Source organism: Dendrobates tinctorius, unplaced genomic scaffold (genome assembly GCF_039654945.1).
Source record: "Dendrobates tinctorius isolate UK_male_01 unplaced genomic scaffold, ASM3965494v1 ptg000064l, whole genome shotgun sequence".
Taxonomy (NCBI): Eukaryota; Metazoa; Chordata; class Amphibia; order Anura; family Dendrobatidae; genus Dendrobates; species Dendrobates tinctorius.
Window position 1 is genome coordinate 14029273 of NW_027361732.1, and position 21308 is coordinate 14050580.

At 43.5% G+C, this 21308-nt stretch overlaps 1 protein-coding gene across 4 annotated transcripts in view; it reads right to left on the minus strand.

The window, feature by feature from the left end:
- DGKH (diacylglycerol kinase eta) overlaps positions 1–21308 on the minus strand; it is a 356048-nt gene that overhangs the window by 89790 nt on the left and 244950 nt on the right. For all 4 annotated transcript variants that reach the window (XM_073580313.1, XM_073580314.1, XM_073580312.1 and 1 more), the window contains 2 exons: positions 5566–5672; positions 5191–5316 (listed from right to left, as the gene is read on the minus strand). In XM_073580313.1, coding sequence (XP_073436414.1) covers positions 5191–5316; positions 5566–5672 — 233 coding nt within the window. The remainder of the gene's footprint in view (positions 1–5190; positions 5317–5565; positions 5673–21308) is intronic.

Genomic DNA, 21308 nt, shown 5'->3' on the forward strand with positions numbered 1-21308 from the left:
CATTAAAAGTGGATGAAGGGTTTAGGCGTTTCAGCGCCTTAACATGTGCCACCCTGTTTTTAAAGGGACCAAAAGTAATTGGACAATTGACTCCAAGGCTATTTCATGGACAGGTGTGGGCAATCCCTTCGTTATGTCATTCTCAAATAAGCAGATAAAAGGCCTGGAGTTGATTTGAGGTGTGGTGCTTGCATTTGGAAGGTTTTGCTGTGAAGGAAACATGCTGTCAATGGAGCATTCCTTGCAGATGAAACAAGCCATCCTTAAGCTGCAAAAACAGAAAAAAAACATCCGAGAAATTGCTACAACATTAGGAGTGGCAAAATCTACAGTTTGGTACATCCTGAGAAAGAAAGAAAGCACTGGTGAACTCATCAATGCAAAAAGACCTGAGCGCCCACGGAAGACAACAGTGGTGGATGATTGCAGAATAGTCTCCATGGTGAACCCCTTCACAACAGCCAACCAAGTGAACAACACTCTCCAGGAGGTAGGCGTATCAATATCCAAATCTACCATAAAGAGAAGACTGCATGAAAGTAAATACAGAAGGTTCACTGCACGGTGCAAGCCACTCATAAGCATCAAGAATCAAAAGGCTAGACTGTTCTTTGCTAAAAAACATCTAAAAAAGCCAGCACAGTTCTGGAAGAACATTCTTTGGACAGATGAAACCAAGATCAACCTCTACCAGAATGATGGAAAGAGAAAAGTATGGTGAAGGCGTGGTACAGCTCATGATCCAAAGTATACCACATCATCTGTAAAACACGGTGGAGGCAGTGTGATAGCTTGGGCATGCATGTCTGCCAGTGGCACTGGGTCACTAGTGTTTATTGATGATGTGACACAGGACAGAAGCAGCCGAATGAATTCTGAAGTATTCAGAGCCATACTGTATGCTCAGATCCAGCCAAATGCAGCCAAACTGATTGGTCGTCGTTTCATACTACGGATGGACAATGACCCAAAACATAAAGCCAAAGCAACCCAGGAGTTTATTAAAGCAAAGAAGTGGAATATTCTTGAATGGCCAAGTCAGTCACCTGATCTCAACCCAATTGAGCATGCATTTCACTTGTTAAAGACTAAACTTCAGACAGAAAGGCCCACAAACAAACAGCAACTGAAAACCACCACTGTGAAGGCCTGGCAGAGCATTAAAAAGGAGGAAACACAGCGTCTGGTGATGTCCATGAGTTCAAAACTTCAGGCTGTCATTGCCAACAAAGGGTTTTCAACCAAGTACTAGAAATGAACATTTTATTTAGAATCATAGAATCGTAGCGTTGGAAGGGACCTCCTGGGCCATCTGCTCCAACCCCCTGCTCAAAGCAGGATTCGCAAAATCATCACAGTCAGATGTCTGTCCAGCCTCTGTTTGAAGACTTCCATTGAAGGAGAACTCACCACTTCTCGTGGCAGCCTGTTCCACTCATTGATCACTCTAACTGTCAAAAAGTTTTTTCTAATATCTAATCTGTGTCTCCTCCCATTCAGTTTCATCCAATTACAATTATTTAATCTGTCCAATTACTTTTGGTCCCTTTACAAACAGGGTGGTACATGTTAAGGAGCTGAAACTCCTAAACCCTTCATCCAATTTTAATGTGGATACCCTCAAATGAAAGCTGAAAGTCTGAACTTCAACTTCATCTGAATTGTTTTGTTTAAAATTCATTGTAGTAATGTCCAGAACCAAAATTAGAAAAATGTTGTCTCTGTCCAAATATATATGGACCTAACTGTATTATGGTAAACGGCATCACGCTCTCACCTGAAATCCGCTGCCTCGGAGTAACTCTAGACTCTGCCCTGTCCATCAAACCGCACGTCCAATCTCTTGCCACCTCCTGTCGCCTCCAACTCAAAAATATTTCCAGAATCCGTCCCTTCCTCAGTCCTCAATCTACTAAAACTCTTGTACATGCCCTCATTATCTCCCGCCTTTACTACTACAACACCCTCCTCTGTGGCCTCCCTGCTAACTCTCTTGCACCACACCAGTCTGTCCTCAATTCTCCTGCCCGACTAATCCACCTGTCTCCTTGCTACTCCCCTGTCTCTCCCCTCTGCAAATCCCTCCATTGGCTCCCAATTCCCCAACAAATCCAGTTCAAACTACTAACACTGACCTACAAAGCCATCCACAACCTTTCCCCTCCCTATAGCTCTGAACTAATCTCCCAATATCTTCCCTCACGTACTCTTCGATCCTCCCAAGACCTCCTACTCTCCTCCACACTTATTCGTTCCTCACACAACCGCCTCCAAGATTTCTCCCGAATATCCCCTATCCTCTCGAATGCCATGCCTCAACACGTCCGATTATCCACCACCCTCGGATCCTTCAAATGGAACCTGAAAACCCATCTTTTCAGGAAAGCTTACAGACTGCAATAACCATTCTGCCGCCTCACCACCACCTGAGCTGCCGTCTCATCACCACCTGAGCTGCCGTCTCATCACCACCAGAGCTGCTGCACCCCCGTCCTTCTGTCTTTTCCCCACTATCCCGTAGAATGTAAGTCCACAAGGACAGGGTCCTCTCCCCTCTGTACTAGTCTGTCATTGTAAATTTGTTGTGGAAACTTGTTTACTGTTAACGATATCTATAACTTTGTAACCCCCCTTCTCATGTACAGCACCATGGAATTAATGGCGCTATATAAATAAAAATAATAATAATAATAATAATAATATAAGGTGTGCTTAATGATTAAGCAACTTCCTTTCCTTTGGCAAAATGGGTCAGAAGAGAGATTTGACGGACTCTGAAAAGTCAAAAATTGTGAGATGTCTTGCAGAGGGATGCAGCAGTCTTGAAATTGCCAAACTTTTGAAGCATGATCACCGAACAATCAAGCGTTTCATGTCAAATATCCAACAGGGTCGCAAGAAGAGTATTGATAAAAAAAAAGGCGCAAAATAACTGCCCATGAATTGAGGAAAATCAAGCGTGAAGCTGCCAAGATGCCATTTGCCACCAGTTTTGCCATATTTCGGAGCTGTAACGTTACTGGAGTATCAAAAAGCACAAGGTGTGTCATACTCAAGGACATGGCCAAGGTAAGGAAGGCTGAAAAATGACCAACTTTGAACAAGAAACATAAGATAAAATGTCAAGACTGGGCCAAGAAATATCTTAAGACTGATTTTTCTAAGGTTTTATGGACTGATGAAATGAGAGTGACTCTTGATGGGCCAGATGGATGGGCCCGAGGCTGGATCAGTAAAGGGCAGAGAGCTCGACTCTGACTCAGACGCCAGTAAGGTGGAGTTGGGGTACTGGTATGGGCTGGTATCATCAAAGATGAACTTGTAGGATCTTTTCAGGTTGAGGATGGAGTGAAGCGCAACTCCAAGACCTACTGCCAGTTTCTGGAAGACACCTTCTTCAAGCAGTGGTACAGGAAGAAGTCGGTGTCGTTCAAGAAAAACATGATTTTCATGCAGGACAATGCTCCATCACATGCATCCAGATACTCCACAGCGTGGCTGGCCAGTAAAGGTCTAAAGGAAGTAAAAATAATGACATGGCCCCCTTGTTCACCTGATCTGAACTCCATAGAGAACCTGTGGTCCCTCATAAAATGTGAGATCTACAGGGAGGGAAAACAGTACACCTCTCCGAACAGTGTCTGGGAGGCTGTGGTGGCTGCTGCACGCAATGTTGATCGTAAACAGATCAAGCAACTGACAGAATCTATGGACGGAAGGCTTTTGAGTGTCATCATATAGAAAGGTGGCTATATTGGTCACTGATTTTTTTTTGGGGGGGGGGTTTTGACTGTCAGAAATGTTTATTTCTAAATTTTGTCTTATATTGGTTTACCTGGTGAAAATAAACACGTGAGATAGGTATATATTTGGTTTTTATTAAGTTGCCTAATAATTATGCACAGTAATAATAGTTACCTGCACAAACAGATATCCTCCTAAGATAGCCAAATCTAAAAAAAACCCACTCCAACTTCCAAAAATATTAAGCTTTGATATTTATGAGTCTTTTGGGTTAACTGATAACATATCGTAGTTGTTGTTCAATAATAAAAAGAATCCTCTCAAATACAACTTGCCTAATAATTCTGCACACAGTGTATTAAGTGTACTGAAATGAGCAGAATAAATCTTGTATCTGCTCCATGATGTTGTGAAATTAAACATTTTCTACAATGTTGATCATGTGCAACTCTTGTACATAGTCGGCTGTGCTGCTGCTTCAGACATATATATGACAGCACAGTCTCTGTCTGCTGTCTTCTCTCCTCCTTCCCCTAATAGTAGCTCAGTGTTCCATAAAACAAAAGAGAGGAGGAGGTCCGAAACAGCAATGTGAGAAGACAGCAACCAGGTTTTCAGAGAGGGCAGAAAAAACAGGTTGCAATGTGTCAAAGGGACAATAGAAATTACGTACATACATCGACAGGGAGAGGGAAATCAGACCATGTATGGGTATAATAAAGGAGAGAAACCAGGTAATAAAGGGGAAATCACACACTCTTTAGAATCAATATAAATGTTGCAAATCGCATATTTGGGGGTCTCAAAATCAGTGAAAGAATGAACACTGCAGGCAATCTTAGGACTCATTCAGACATCATTTTTTGTTAAATACGAATTCTATCCGTGGTTTTCGTGGATAGAATTTGTTCCTATTATAGGCTACAGAGCAATTCACACAGCCATGTATTTTTGTGGACCAAGTGGTTTGCGCAAAAATATGTCCAATTTTGATCTGAGTCATGGATCAAACTAGCCAATGAAAGTTATTTTCAGTGGAAGAAAAAAAAGGACAGAACGGACTGGATGCCATCCATGTGCTGTCAGTTGTTTTGGGGATTTTTTGCATAAGAGAAAAAGAAAATGATGAAACTCGGATGGTAAAATATGAATACACTTTCCAAGAACTGATGAATATCAGATCAAAAACACTGACAAAACGCAGACCAAAAATACCACCGACATGTCAATGAGAACTTGCTTTAAGTTTTTTGTTTCTTCAAAGTATATCCAGATTGTTTTCGAAGTCAAAAGAGGTCTATAATCTTTAATAAGTGCTACATTTAAAGTAAAAATTACAGCACTAATCTTATGAGAGGCAAATAATCAGTGAGAGGCAAATAATTCATGCTAAAAAAAAATACAAAAATGAACCTAAATCCTAAACTCTAAAATTGATATTCTCACCATTGCTTTACACCAAAGGCACCGCCAATCTTGCAGGCGTAACACACTGCCGCATGTTTTATCACATACAGCACATTTGGCACTGACGGGCAAGTTTCCTTCTAGCCATTGATGAGGCATTGCTATCTGAAAAGAAAAAACAGTTGAAACAAAGTTTAGCCATAGCAAGTTATTCTAGCTATAAATGCCGACTGACCCAATACACTCAACGGTGGGCATCAGTGACTTTACTTGAGGATCATCACTTGGATATTTATTAGACTAAGAAAGCCCAAAGCTCACAGTGGAGAATAATACGGCCACCAAGTCAAAAAGTATCTCAAACATATTAAGGCTTCTACATTAGGACTTTGAAGGGAAAACATCTATACTCACACCATCCTCATCCTCAATGATATCTTTGCCAATGGAGGCTAGCGTTGTCCACTTGCAGTTGTTTGTAGCCCTCACCGCACACCTCTTATGAGCTTTAAACTTACACACTAAAATCATTAAAAAAATACATATATTACTACAAGCGAGAACACAAATGTCATTAAGGAAACTAAATGCAACACTAAATATTTACCACCAAGTCTGATACAGTTCTTGGTACACTTGCCCCAGGCACAGATACACAATGGTTATTATGCATGTATCGCACTAATCTGTCTTGTTCTGCAGAGATATCCAGCCTGCACCCAGTGGAGAAATGCTACCATATTTATATAATATAGAAGACGGAAAAATCTGCTATATGCAAATGATAAATGTAACAAGGACAAGGCGCAGAACTCGCTTTCCAGGAGTTATTGCTTCACTTCACATCCTCACAAACATTACTCAGATTCTTATTTAAAGGGTTCCCGGCCTTAGGCAACAAGTCACTATGTGGCTGCAAACTGGGGAATCCTCACATCCTGTGCATTGCGCACTGTAAGGATTCTCCCCGATGCCAGGACTGGTGATGTAGCCACAAGTGTGCGCTATGCACGCTCCCAGCCACATCCGACTAGACTTGCATTGAGCAAGGCTACGCCCATCTAGCCGGCAGGAGACTGCACGCATCACAAGTACGTATCACATACTTACGGTCACATTACCATCAGCTCACAGAATGTGAGGATTCACAAGTCTGCAGTCACATCAAGCGACTGCAGACTTGTAGCCTAAGGCCAGACAAGCCTTTTAAAGAGAACCTATCAACAGGTCAAAAGTGGCCTGGTTTTTATCTTTTTTTCCACGCTTCTCCCTCATTTTTAGGGTTTTTTTGTTTTCTTTTTTCAATCCACCATACGAGTCCAGAGATATGGCGAGAATTTTCATTGTCTTCACCAGAGGGCATGGCTCACAGGCTAATAATGCAGAGCAGCCTAAAGACCCCCCACATCCAGATAATCTTCCGAGCCACGACGCCCCCATGTACAGAACAAATAAATTAGCACTGAATAAAATTGTCTACCTCTCGGGAGTCGTATGGCACATTTAGAAAATCTAAAATAAAATGCAATACCCTGAGAGCAGAGGGAAAAACATAAGGGCAAAAAATGGCCACTTATGATCTGGTGACAAGTCTTCTTTATCTGGTCTAAATAGCTAGTTTCTTTTAAATCTAAAACATAACTTCACTTGAAAATAAAATTTACGTTGCTTGAAAAAAATATAAATAAATAGGGATTCCGCACTGTAACCGACATGCACGGGATGAACTCCAAAAGTGGAAATTCTGACTACACCAAATGTGAAGAGAACAGATACATGAGGGACTACAGAAGAGTTCATAAAGCATATGGGAAAACTATTGTGAGTATAGAAGGCAAGGCTTTCTATTCCACGGCACAAATATCAAGGCGGGAGAGTGACAGGCAATTACTTGAGTTCGATCTGCTGGCGCGGCCGGCGCTTGTAATGGGGCTGTGTACAGACAGCGGCTTTCCTGTCTCACCAATTCCGGTATCATGGCAGAGACAGGCTCTCAGGCCGCAGCTTTTATTTCACATACTCAATTGCTGGCAACAGAATAAACACTTAAGAAAATCAGATTTTCTCTATTGGAAATGTTTTCTGCAAAGTCTGACTGATACTGAAGTGTTTCAACAGTGAACTTTTAAGTGTTTCACCTGTATCTGAGCCGTAGGTGCGCTCAGCGCTGGGGTGGAAAGGATCATTCACACTGGAAAAAGTAGAATATTTCCATGGAAAACAAAGGAATCACAGCTTGCTTTCAGAAAGCGTTACTTTACACTTTACTACACAGCGAATTTCCTTCAATTTGATACCAACGGGGGAAAAAAGTACTTGTTAAATGAGTTTGTGTTAGTTCAGAAGGGCAGAAATATACACGTTCCTGATACATATTGCCCACCAGCATACAGCCGATGCCAACAAGTCTTCTTATAATTTTTATTGTTTTACATATGCACCCCCAAGAAATCCAAGCACAAGTAGTCCTAGACCCAGAGCATCAAATAAATCTAACAGAATTGTGAACTTTGGGGCAATTTCTCCCCATCTAAAAACAAAACTAATACAACAACTAATTTTCTATGAAAGAATATAAAGTATGATGAGATTGTAGTGCATACCTTTTTTGTTTTTTTTAGGTCAGAGTGCCTATTTGATATGTTGGACCTCTCCATAAGGCTCCAATTATACAGTCATATGTTAAAGTTTGGGCGCCCCTATTAATGTTAACCTTTTTTCTTTATAACAATTTTGGTTTTTGCAACAGCTATTTCAGTTTCATATATCTAATAACTGATGGACTGAGTTCTATTTCTGAATTCAAATGAGGTTTATTGTACTAACAGAAAATGTGCAATCTGCATTTAAACAAAATTTGACCGGTGTAAAAGTATGGGCACCCTTATCATTTTCTTGATTTGAACACTCCAAACTACTTTTTACTGACTTCCTGAAGCACTAAATTGGTTTTGTAACCTCATTGAGCTTTGAACTTCATAGCCAGGTGTATCAAATCATGAGAAAAGCTATTTAAGGTGGCCACTTGCAAGTTGTTCTCCTATTTGATTCTCCTATGAAGAGTGGCATCATGGGCTCCTCAAAACAAATCTCAAATGATCTGAAAACAAAGATTATTCAACATAGCTTTTCAGGGGAAGGATACAAAAAGTTGTCTCAGAGATTTAACCTGTGAGTTTCCACTGTGAGGAACATAGTAAGGAAATGGAAGAACACAGGTACAGTTCTTGTTAAGCCCAGAAGTGGCAGGCCAAGAAAAATATCAGAAAGGCAGAGAAGAAGAATGGTGAGAACAGTCAAGGACAATCCACAGACCACCTCCAAAGACCTGCAGCATCATCTTGCTGCAGATGGTGTCACTGTGCATCGGTCAACAATACAGCGCACTTTGCACAAGGAGAAGCTGTATGGGAGAGTGATGCGAAAGAAGCCGTTTCTGCAAGCACGCCAAAAACAGAGTCGCCTGAGGTCTGCAAAAGCACATTTGGACAAGCCAGTTACATTTTGGAAGAAGGTCCTGTAGACTGATGAAACAAAGATTGAGTTGTTTGGTCATACAAAAAGGCGTTATGCATGGAGGCTAAAAAACACAGCATTCCAAGAAAAACACTTGCTACCCACAGTAAAATTTGGTGGAGGTTCCATCATGCTTTGGGGCTGTGTGGCCAATGCCGGCACCGGGAATCTTGTTAAAGTTGAGGTCGCATGGATTCAACTCAGTATCAGCAGATTCTTGACAATAATGTGCAAGAATCAGTGACGAAGTTGAAGTTACGCAGGGGATAGATATTTCAGCAAGACAATGATCCAAAACACCGCTCCAAATCTACTCAGGCATTCATGCAGAGGAACAATTACAATGTTCTGGAATGGCCATCCCAGTCCCCAGACCTGAATATCATTGAACATCTGTGGGATGATTTGAAGCGGGCTGTCCATGCTCGGCGACCATCAAACTTAACTGAACTGGAATTGTTTTGTAAACAGGAATGGTCACAAATACCTTCATCCAGGATCCAGGAACTCATTAATAGCTACAGGAAGCGACTAGAGGCTGTTATTTTTGCAAAAGGAGGATCTACAAAATATTATTGTCCCTTTTTTGTTGAGGTGCCCATACTTTTGCACCGGTCAAATTTTGTTAAAATGCAGATTGCACATTTTCTGTTAGTACAATAAACCTCATTTGAATCCAGAAATATAACTGAGTCCATCAGTTATTAGATATATGAAACTGAAATAGCTGTTGCAAAAACCAAACATTAATAGGGGTGCCCAAAGTTTAACATATGACTGTACATGAAAAGCCTGTCCATGTTTGGAGACTTATTATTATTATTACTACTACTAAATGTGTGTATTTGGGGCTAAAAATCTTTTTTTCAATTACGGTAAGGCTTTTTAAAATTTTTTGCTTCTACAGGCTTTTTGCTTTCCTGTACATTAAACATTGATGTAGATTTGTAGCCATAAATTCAGACCTCAGTGAGTTTTCATCAGTGTTTGCATGCCAAAGCCAGGAGTGGAAGATACAGAGAAAAGCTATAAAGATTGACACTTGTTCTGTGTATTTGGTTTTGGCAAACAAAAACTGATGAAAAATCGCTGACGTCTGAATGAGCTCTTGGGCGATGTTCACATGTTGCATTTTTGCTGTATTTCTTAATGCAAATTAAAATCTGCTTTTTATGAAACCAGCACATACACACACAGTTTTTTTTCCTGACTGAATCGGAAAACTGCAGCATGTCGCTTTCAGCGTTTTTGCAGAATTTTTTTCATCCATAGAAAGCAAAGAGAAAGTGTGGCCTAACATCTTGCATGCTTCTTTGGTGGAAGCAAAGCTGAACTTTGGGATCCTGAAAAATGCAGCAAGAACGCAGCAAGAAAAGCAGCAAAAAAGCCGACAAAAACCTGCTTTTTGTCTGCAGCTTTTTTTCTGGCAAGAGATCAGGTTTCGGCTACAGAAAAAAAAGCAATGTGTGAATATAGCCCAAGATAGAAGAGTAAAAGAGTTACAAACTCTCCTGTTAGAACATTAGAATGCGCTCACTGACGGATTCTCAGTTCTCATTCTGCAGCCATCAACAGACAAAAAATTAAAAAAAATTGTCCTTAAAGTTGGACAGCCCATTCTGATTTGACATATTATAATATAAATATATGATCAGTAGGGAGATCTGAAATTCTTCTGCTCTATACCATGCGACCTGCAGATTGCATTGTATTTTCTTGGTGACAGGTTCACTTTAACATTTTTCTCTCTAGCGCTATACTTCTGAGATTCTGCATACCCTCCATAAACGCTATTAATAATATTGGGCCGGGGTCATACTTGCGTGTGTAATGCGAGAAACTCGAATCAATACCCGGCACTGCCGCTGGCACTCGGGACCGCAGTGTGCGGCTGCAGAAAAATAAAATCATCCGCACACTCCGGTCCCGCGTGCCGGCGGCAGACCTGGGTATTGATGCAAGTTTCTCTCATTACTCCCGCAAGTGTGACCATGGCCTTAAGGAAAGTCCAAAAATTTTTACCCTGTTTAGAAGGCACATGAACATTGAGCGTTCTCTGCATTAACATTTTGATATATTATATAATTTTTGATGAAAAAATGCAACATAAGTTTCATACAATTACATATCTGCTCATTCTAGGCTTTTTGATCAAGTGTGTGTTCCTACTCAGTGACCGACCGTTATGTCTGGGTTCACGCTTATACAGGGAAAGGCCGTCAATCACTGAGTAGTACCTCCCTCTTGACTAATAAGCCCAGACTAAGCAAAGATTAAAAAGAATAAAATACAAGTTAGGGCTCATTCAGACATCAGTTTTCCACTCATCATTATATTGTGTTATACACGGATAGCACTCATACCTATGACAGTCTATGGGGCTGTTCACTTGGCAGTGATTTTCTGTGTTCCATGTAAAATCACGGCGACATGTCTGACATTGATCCGAGTGCAAGCTCGGCAATGAAAGCCTATGGGTCCGTGAAAAAAATCATCCATGAGATGCCCGTTTTTCACTGACTGATTGATTAAAAGTTGTTTTTTTTGCATCAGTGAAAAACTGATGAAACTGTGCCCAAACTCTGTCCATTTTTCTTGTACATGAAAAAAAAAGCGGATATCTGAATGAGGCCTTATATGAAGTCTTTTCTAAAATGCTCGGTCTGCTTTGCTCTATAACATGCAGCTGCAAGATTAGGCTGTATTTTTCATGTGATAGGTTCTTTTTAAATGGACTGGTCTATAGCCACATGAATTAATGATTACAGGAGGTCGAAGCAAAAAAAAAAAAAAAACCCACAAAAAACATGTTTTTCCTTTCTATTAACTTGTAGCCAGAAACCAGACATCTTACATATAACTTGGAAGGGTGGTAATTAATCAATTTCACTCACTGACCAGGAACATGCCCGGAAGATATTCACCCATTAGTTCACAAAACCAAATGACCATTAATTGTCAATATGGAAAAGAAAGAAAAAAAAACAAACACTCAGTACTTTCATTCTGAGGCTATGTGCACACGTTGCGGATTTGCTCCAAAAATGCAATGGATTACTTAACCAATGTTAATCAATGGCATTCCCGAATTTTGCACACGCTGCGGAAATTTCCGTCCTTATTTGCAGTGTTTTATTTTCCACAGCATATCAATTCTTTTTGCGGAATGCAGCGTTTTTCAGCCATTGACTTCCATTGAGTCAGTCAAATCTGCAGCAAAAACACAGGTGTAAAAAGGTTTGCAGATTTGCTACCAAAAAACGCTGCAGAATTGTCAAAGGAAATTATGTCAAGAGCAAGAGTGTGTGGGCGGAGAATGTATGTGTGTGTGTGTGTGAGTGTGTGTGTGGGCGGAGAATGTGTGTGTGTGTGAGTGTGTGGGCGGAGAATGTGCGGAGAATGTGTGTGTGGGCGGAGAATGTGTGTGTGTGTGGGCAGAGAGTGTGTGTGTGTGTGTGTGTGTGTGTGTGTGGAGAATGTGTACGCGCGGGCGGAGAATGTGTGTGTGCGGGCAGAGAATGTGTGTGTGCGGGCAGAGAATGTGTGTGTGCGGGCAGAGAATGTGTGTGTGCGGGCAGAGAATGTGTGTGTGCAGGCAGAGAATGTGTGTGTGTAGGCAGGGAATACGTGCGTGTCCATCTGCGGGTGTGTGTACCCATGCGACAAACAGCCCATAGTGATTGTACTTAGGCGTCGTCTGATGGGACTACTACTCCCTTCTGGCTATGTCTGCTGTCACATACTGTATAACAGAGACAGCATGAGTCGATGAAGGGAGAATAGTCTTATCATCCGATGCCTGAGTTCAATTGTAAAGAAAAATAATCATATACAATACACATACTCACCGAACACCTAATCCCTGACACCCGTGTCCCCTGCAAACAATCAAAAATAATAAACCAACATATACTCCTTGTCCGCCATAGTCCATTTAATACCGAATGTCCCAACGTCGATGTCACCCGGCCGCCAGCTATACACTGACAGGAGATAATCGCTCTCACAGTGTATCGCTGAGCCGCCATGAGAGTTCACCGGAGTACATCAACTGATCAGCTCCGGTGCTCTCATGGCACTACTGCTGTGTGAGAAAGTTCTCACACAGCAGTAGTGCTATGAGAGCACTGGAGCTGATGAACTCCGGTGAACTCTCACGGCAGGGCAGTGATACACTGCAGGAGCGATTACCTCCTGTCAGTGTACCTTCCGATGTGACTGTTCTACACGTGAGATCACTGTGGGACACTTGGTGTTAAATGGATTACGTCAGACAGGATAGTATTATATGTTGGTTTATTACTTTATTTTTGTTGCAGGAGACAAGGGCGTCGGGGATTAGGCATTCAGTAAGTATGGTTAATTAAGATTCAATAAAGAAGTCTGTGTGATTATTTCAAATAAAGGACTTCATTCTGGCTGTGTGTTTATCTACCTTATAACTATAGGATTAGTAATGGTTAGGCTTGATGTCACCTGACAATACAAAGGTAGCATTAACCCCATAAATGTGAATCGCACTTGCCACCGCTACAGGTCAAGTGGGAATACAAAGGCCAAGTGCCAGAATTGGCGCATCTATAAGATGCACCATTTCTGGGGCGAACTGATGTTTTTAGCATGGGGGGTGCCAAAATACAAAACCCCTTCCCAGGTTATCAATATCAGCCCACAGCCATCTGCCTAGCCTTTGCTGGTTTGATTTTACAGGGGGTCCCCATGTCAATTTTTTTTCTGGTGTTCCCCTATAAACTAGTCAATAAAGGCTAAGCAAACAGCTATGAGATGATATTAATAGCCTGGGAACCTTTATGGCTATTGGCTCCCTACCAGAATATTAACATCAGCCCTCAGCTGTTGGCTTTCCCTCTGCTGGTTATGAAAATTATGCAAGAGCCCACGCAATTTTTTTTTTTTTTTTAAATAAACAGAAATTGCGTTTCACACAGATTTCATGAGTGTGTGTGTGGTACATAGTCTTTATGTACCATTTTATTAATGAGGGTATCTGGGTGACACCTGTTCATTACTAAACCTCAGGCTTGGTAATATATATTTTATTATATATATATTTATTATATTAATTATAGCGCTGGTGGAGAGGGGTCACAGCAGATGTTCGGTGGTCCGGCGTTATGAATCCCATCCCAAGCTGGTGTGGCAGGTTCGGCGGTGTTGCTCGGTGCTCCGCTGGCATCTTGTGAAAGCCCAGAGGCCTCATATATCCATTGCTGCGATACGGTGGCCTTCGGGAAATCCCATCCCAGGCTGGTGCAGCAGGTTCAGTGGTGGTGCTCTGTGGTGCAAGGGGGCCCTGCCGGCATCTTGTGAAAGCCCGGAGGCCCCGCATATCCATTACTGCGATGCGGTGGCCTCCGGGAAAATGGACGCCGGGGGGCGGCGCATGCTCAGTTGAGATCTCTGCCATTTTCCGGGAGGACACCGCATCGCAGCAATGGATGTGCTGGGCCTCCAGGCTTTAACAAAATGCCAGCAGCTTCCCCCCCCCACACACACACACACACACACACACACACACACACACACACACACACACATAGCACCACCACTGAACCTGCCGCACCAGCCTGGAAAGGGAGTGTGAACATCGCCCAGCAGCATCGGCCCGGGATCGTCGCAGAATCACCCTACTCCTGCTGCCGCCACAGAATTTGTAAGTATATTCTGACTATAAGAAGCACCCCCATTTTCCCCAAAAATAGTGCATCTTATAGTCCAAAAAATACATTATATATTTGTATATTTGTTTTGTGTGTGTAAACATTATAAATTTGAAAATGGTATGTAATGATATTATGGTCGTCAATGGAGAATGAAAAGGAAGATGTTGCACAAGGAAATTACATCACAACTCTTTTTTTTTTCTTTTTTTTATATCTTTATTTATCTTTATGGATTTACAAAAACGCATACAAAACCGCATGGAAAAATTCAACAAAAACGCATTAAAAACGCAGATTTTCCACTGCGTTTTCTGCCAATAGATGCAGAAACTGTGCAGAAATTTCGGCAAGCAAATCAGCAACGTGCACATATAGACTAAAAGACCAATACCCCAAATTCCTGAGTCAAGTTGAGAGCCTTTACTTATAAAAATCCATAAGGCTGTGTGTGCCCACGTAGCGATTTTTAAGCGTTTTTGCCGCGATTTTCGGCGCGAAAACATTTAAAAATCGTGTACAGAATGCCCCCCATGCATTCCTATGGCATTCCGCACATGCTGTGCTAATGCTGCGTTTTTTTCCGCGGCGGAATCGCATCGCGGAAAAAAATCGCAACATGCTCATTCTTTTGTGCGGAATCGCAAACAATTGCCGCGATTCCGCACCCATAGGAATGCATGAGAATCGCTTACTTCCCGCATGTGGCTATGCCCACCATGCGGGAAGTTAAGCGTCTCATGTGCGGTTGGTACCCACGGTGTGGAGGAGAGGAGACTGTCCTCCAGGCCCTGGGTACCATACCCCTGTAAAAAAAAATAAAAAAAAAATAAAAAAATCGGGGTATATTTACCTTCCGGCATCCCGCGCTGCATTCCCAGCCTAAGCGTTCCCAGTAATGCATTGCGGCAAGGCCCTGTAATGACGTGGTCTCGCGAGATCCCTATAGCAACGCGAGACTATGTCATCACAGGTCTCGCAAGGCATCGCTGGGAACGCTGAGGCCCGGGAATGCAGCGCGGGATGCCGGTAGGTAAATATACCCCGATTTTTTATTTTTTTTTAGCATTTTAACATTCTATCTTTTACTATTGATGCCGCATAGGCGGCCTCAATAGTAAAAACCTGGTCACACTTGTCAAACACTATGTTTGACGAGTGTGACCAACCTGTCAATCACTTTTCAAGCGATGCTTCAAATCGCTTGGAAAGTGCTTGAATATCGCACGCGAAAATCGCGGCAAAATCGCGATCATAATCGCGGTGAAATCACGCGGAAAAAAAGCGCGATTTCTGGGAAGGAGTCCGGTTTTTAGTGAGCGTTTTAAAACGCTACGTGGGCCCATAGCCTAATATGCAAGTTTTCCTTATGTCTGTATAAGAATGAACCTTGTAGGAGTCAAGTGAAGCGGAGACTGTAGGAGGTTCATCTTTGGATTTTCTACTCTACAGCTTTTGATCTTGTTATTATTTTGATTCTATAATGGCTTGTAACTGGACACAATGGGGTTCATACACAAAGCTCTGCAAAAAAAAAGAAATGGAGCAAAACAATCAAAAAATAAGGTAATTAAAATGCCATACTGCTGTATACGCAGGTGTAAAGAGTCATTTCTGCCTAAATACTGCACCTTTCCCTCTGCCTCAGACGAGGGAGTACCAGATTAGCCCTCAGTAGGTGAGGGGCACAAGTACTCAATTGTACAGTAGTCTTAGGGTATGTGCACGCGGTGCGGATTCTGCAGCGCATCCGCAGCGTTTCTGCAGCAGCGGGTCCGCAGCAGATTTAGGTGCGTTGTACAGTACCATTGTTTTCAATGGTAAACTGGAAAACGCAGTGCACATGCTGCGGATTTTTCCGCGGTTTACAATCCGCAGCATGTCAATTCTTTTGTGCAGAAATGCTGCCGTTTCACACCTCATCCAATATGAGGTATAAAACCGCAGGGCAAAACCGCAGACAAATCCGCATATAAACCGCAGGACTTTAGTCCTGCGGATTTTACTACAAAAACCGCAGATCCAAAAAACACCGTGTGCACATAGCCTCATTCACTGCCTCCTCAGGTTGGCTGCTCTGTGTACCTCTATCAAACCTTACCAAGAAGTCAGTGCATGGATTGATGATAACTTTTAGGCCACGTTTCGTTCACACGTTCAGTATTTGGTCAGTTTTTTACCTCAATAATTGCAAGCCAAAACCAGGACAATCACATGCACCACTTCTGCATTTATCACCCACTCCTGGTTTTGGCTTACAAATGCTGGGGTAATATACTGACCAAATACTCAACGTGTGAACATGGCCTTATAGCAAGACGAGGATGGTTACAAAATGGAAGACTATTGAACCATATGAGAGAATAGCTTAGTTACTCACCGATAACGGTGTTTCTCGGAACCCATGACAGCACCACGGAGAGAGGGGGTCCGCCCATCAAGGACAGGAACCTACAGACAAAAGAGCGGCACCTCTCCTCCGCCCCCAGTTGGTTACAGAGCATCAGAGGGTCTCCCGGTTAGTTAATAACAAAAGTATATACATAACATTATAATTTGCATACTTATAGAGAAACCTCGTGACTAAGAACACACTCTACACACATTAAATCGTGCTCACCGCACACGTGAAAAAAGGGGGGGAATTAAGCGGGTGCTGTCATGGGTTCCGAGAAACACCGTTATCGGTGAGTAACTAAGCTATTCTCCCTCACCCATGACAGCACCACGGAGAGAATTTCAGAGATTGGTAGCTTAGGGAGGGACCACCGCCTGAAGGACCCTTCTCCCGAAGGTCAGGTCAGACGCAGAGGCTAGATCTAGGCGATAGTGTTTGAAAAAGGTAGAAGGTGTTGACCAGGTGGCCGCCTTACAGATCTGTTCTATCGATACCTCTGATCTTTCTGCCCATGAGGTCGCCATTGCTCTTGTAGAGTGGGCTTTTAGACCCTCCGGGATGGTATTCCCGCTGCATGAGTATGCCAGGGCAATCGCGTCTCTTATCCATCTTGCCAGGGTACTTTTGGACGCCCCGAGCCCCTTACGAGGTCCCTGGAAACACACAAAGAGAGATCCTTCCTTCCTACATCCCTTGGTGGCCTCTAGGTAATGCACTAAGCACCTCTTCACATCTAATGTGTGAAATTTCTCCTCTCCTCTATTCGTAGGGTTTGGGCAGAAGGAAGGAAGGACTACCTCCTGTGATCTATGGAAGTGTGTTGCTACCTTGGGCAAATATGCAGGGTCAGGTTTCAATATAATTCTATCCTCCATAATTTTAATGAATGGGGGTATTGCCGATAAGGCTTGAATGTCACTTACTCTGCGGGCCGATGTTAGGGCCACTAGCAGTATCGTTTTTAATGATAGGGTCTTTAGTGGAGCTGACTGAATAGGCTCGAATGGGGGTCCTGTTAGGGCTGACAACACTAAGTTCAGATCCCATGATGGTACTTTCTGGGTAGCTATTGGTCTAGACCTGGCTGCGGCCCTCATAAACCGTGCCACCCAAGGGTCGCTCGCTACCTCCTGATTATAGAGGGCGCCCAGGGCCGCTACCTGTACCCTCAGTGTGTTAGTCGCTAGTCCCTGTTCTAACCCCCTTTGGAGGAATTCCAGGATTTTATCCATTTGTATTCCATCCTGAACCTTTGCCCCCGAACTGGATAGGAATTTTCTCCAGGTTCTACCATAGGCTTTGATTGTAACTGGTTTTCTACTTTTTTGTAACGTGGAAATTAGATTTTCTGAAAATCCTTTCCCCCTCAGCAGTGACCTTTCAAATTCCATGCTGTTAAATGGAGGTTCACTGCTTGGGGGTGTAGCACAGGGCCCTGCGATAGAAGGTCGGGGAGATCTGGTAGAACCCAGGGGTCGGTTACTGACATTATTCTGAGCCATGAAAACCATGTTCTTTTTGGCCAGAAAGGGGCTATAAGTATTACCCGAGCCCCCTCTTCCCTGACTTTCCTTATCACCGCCGGAAGGAGAATGGTCGGTGGGAAGGCATACAGTAAACCCCGTGTCCATGGGAGCATAAATGCGTCCAGGGTGTGAGGATTCCCTTTGGGATTTAGAGAACAGAATGTTTCCACTTTTTTGTTTTTGTGGTCTGCAAATAAGTCTATGTCTGGGGTTCCCCACATTTCCACAATCTTCTGAAAAACGGACTGATTTAGAGCCCACTCCCCCTGATGTAGTTGGGTACGGCTCAGAAAGTCTGCCGTTTGGTTCTCTACTCCCCGTATATGTAGCGCCGATAGGGACAGTAAGTTTTTCTCTGCCAACCCGAATATCTCGAAGGATGCCTCCATTAGCGTTCTGGACCTGGTTCCCCCCTGGTGGTTTATATAGGCCACTGTTACTCGGTTGTCCGAGAATATCCGGACATGATGGCCTTTTAATGCTGGCAAAAAGTGACTCAAGGCATAATTTACTGCTAGCAGTTCTTTTTGATTCGAGGAGGCTTTTAGTTCTTGACTTCTCCATCCCCCTTGAGCCACGCTGATGCCCATGTGTGCTCCCCAACCCACAGGACTGGCGTCGGTGGTAATTACATGTGTGATTTTGGCCTCCCAGGGGATCCCTTTGGACAAGTTGTTTTTGTCCTCCCACCAGGCTAGGGAAAGAATAGTTTTTGAACCTAGCGTAATATGATGTTCCAAGTGGTCTCCTAAGGTCCGCTGGTTGGTCAGGATATCCCATTGCAGATCCCTCATATGTATTTGTGCCCACTGGACCGCCGGCAAGCATGCAGAGAGGGACCCTAACAGGGACATTGCTCGTCTTAGTGTCATAGAGGGGTTTTGCCTCGCTTTTTGTACTATATGAATAATTCTGTCCCTTTTGTGATCTGGCAAGTAACACACTTGGATGTTTGAATCCAGTGTCAGGCCTAGGAACTCCTGGACTCTCTTTGGTTCCAGCCTTGACTTTTTCAGGTTCAGAAGCCACCCGAGGTTTTTTAGAGTGCTCATCACTCGGTCCCTCTGTTCTGTGCATTTCTGGCCTGAGTTGCTCGCTATTAAAAAGTCGTCCAAATAAGGCACTATCAGAACATCCTGTTCTCTTATGTGAGCCATCATCTCTGCCACCAATTTCGTAAAGACCCGTGGAGCCACTGAGATCCCAAATGGCAGGGCCTTGTATTGGAATTCTCTTATTTCTCCTGCTATCGAGACTGCTAGCCTGAGGTATTGCCTGGATTCTTTGTGAATGGGGACATGGTAGTAGGCATCGCTGAGGTCTAGGACCACCATAAAGCATTGCGGAAAGAGAATTTTGATGGTCGATTTGATCGATTCCATCTTGAATTTTTCGTTCTTGATATAGCAATTCAGTCTTTTTAAATTTATGATGGTGCGGAAGGTGCCGTCTGGTTTGGTTACCAGGAAGAGAGGCGAGTAGAACCCCCTGCCTCTCTCCTGTGGGGGAACCTCCTGTAGGACTTTTTTGTCCAACATACTCAGAACCTCCTTTTCGAGGGCGTCCTGTTCGTTTTTTGACGACCTTATCGGGGTAATTATGTATTTTTGCGGCGGGAGAGAATAAAAGTTTATCCTTAATCCCGATCTTACAAGATTTATCAGCCAGGGATTGTTGGATATTTTCTCCCAGGCTGGGAGGAAAAACCTTAGTCTCCCTCCCACCCTGGGCCCACAGTCACTTGGCGGGTTTTTTATCCCGGGACGAGTTACCGAAGATGAACCCCCTGTCCCTTCTTCTGTCTTCCCATTTTTGGTCTCTCGGGGGTCTCCTCTGGAAGAACTTTTTGTTCCGAAAGGACCGTTTAAAGCCTGTGGCGGTCACAGGTCCTAGGTTTGGGAAGCCTTTCTTTTTGTCGCCTGCCTTTTCGAGGATGTCATCCAAGGTTTCCCCGAAGAGGAATTTTCCTTCACAGGGAATGGCGCATAATTTTATTTTTGTCTGGAGATCCCCAGGCCAACATTTTAACCATAAAGCTCGTCTAGCTGCATTCGACAAGGCTGCTGTTTTAGATGACAATCTTATCGAATCAGCCGAAGAGTCGGCCAGGTAGGCTGCCGCCCCTCTTATCATTGGCATGGATTCCAGGATTTTATCTCTGGGAACCCCTTCCCTTATCTGTCTCTCCAATTGGTCTATCCATACCATAAGAGCTCTGGAGGTACAGGTTGCCGCTACCGCCGGCCTGATGTTTCCCCCTGCTGATTCCCAGGTGCCCTTAAGTAGGGTATCCGCTTTTTTATCTAACGGGTCTTTCAGGGTACCCATATCTTCAAAGGGGAGTGCAAACTTTCTTGAAGCTTTGGCTATCGCCACATCTAGTTTGGGGGCCTTATCCCATGATGTGGATGCTTCCTCCTCAAATGGGTACTTCCTTTTGATGGAAGGAACTGTGGAGCTTTTCCTATCCGGTTTTTCCCATTCTTTATCTATGAGGCCTTGGACGTTCTTATTTAACGGAAATACCTTCCGTTTTTTTTGACTCAGTCCCCCGAACATAATGTCCTGGACTGATCTATCAGTCCGGGGTTCTTCCACCCCCATAGTGGATCTTACCGCCTTTACTAAGGCATCCACTTCGTCCAGGGGGAAACAATGACGACCTTCCGTCTCCTCATCGGAGGATGACGAGTCGGTATTTACAGTATGGGAGGTGACTTCCCCTGGCGATAAGCTGTCTGATTGGGACTCTATCACCACGTCCCCCTTCCTTCCCTTCCTTTCCCGTTTTCTGGATGAAAGGGCACTCTGAATTTCTGCGCGGATTACCGCCCTTAGGTCTGCGGCATGATCCGGGGTTTCACCGCCGAGGACCTCCTGTATACAGGAGTCACACAATTTTTTCTCCCAGGGCGTTGGTAATGGTTTCCCACAGGTGGGGCATTCCCTGTTCTTGGTCTTTTCTTTCTTCTTTCCCTGATAAGGGAAAGAAGTCTATTACAATGGGGAACATTCACGAAGATCCACTTACCCCTC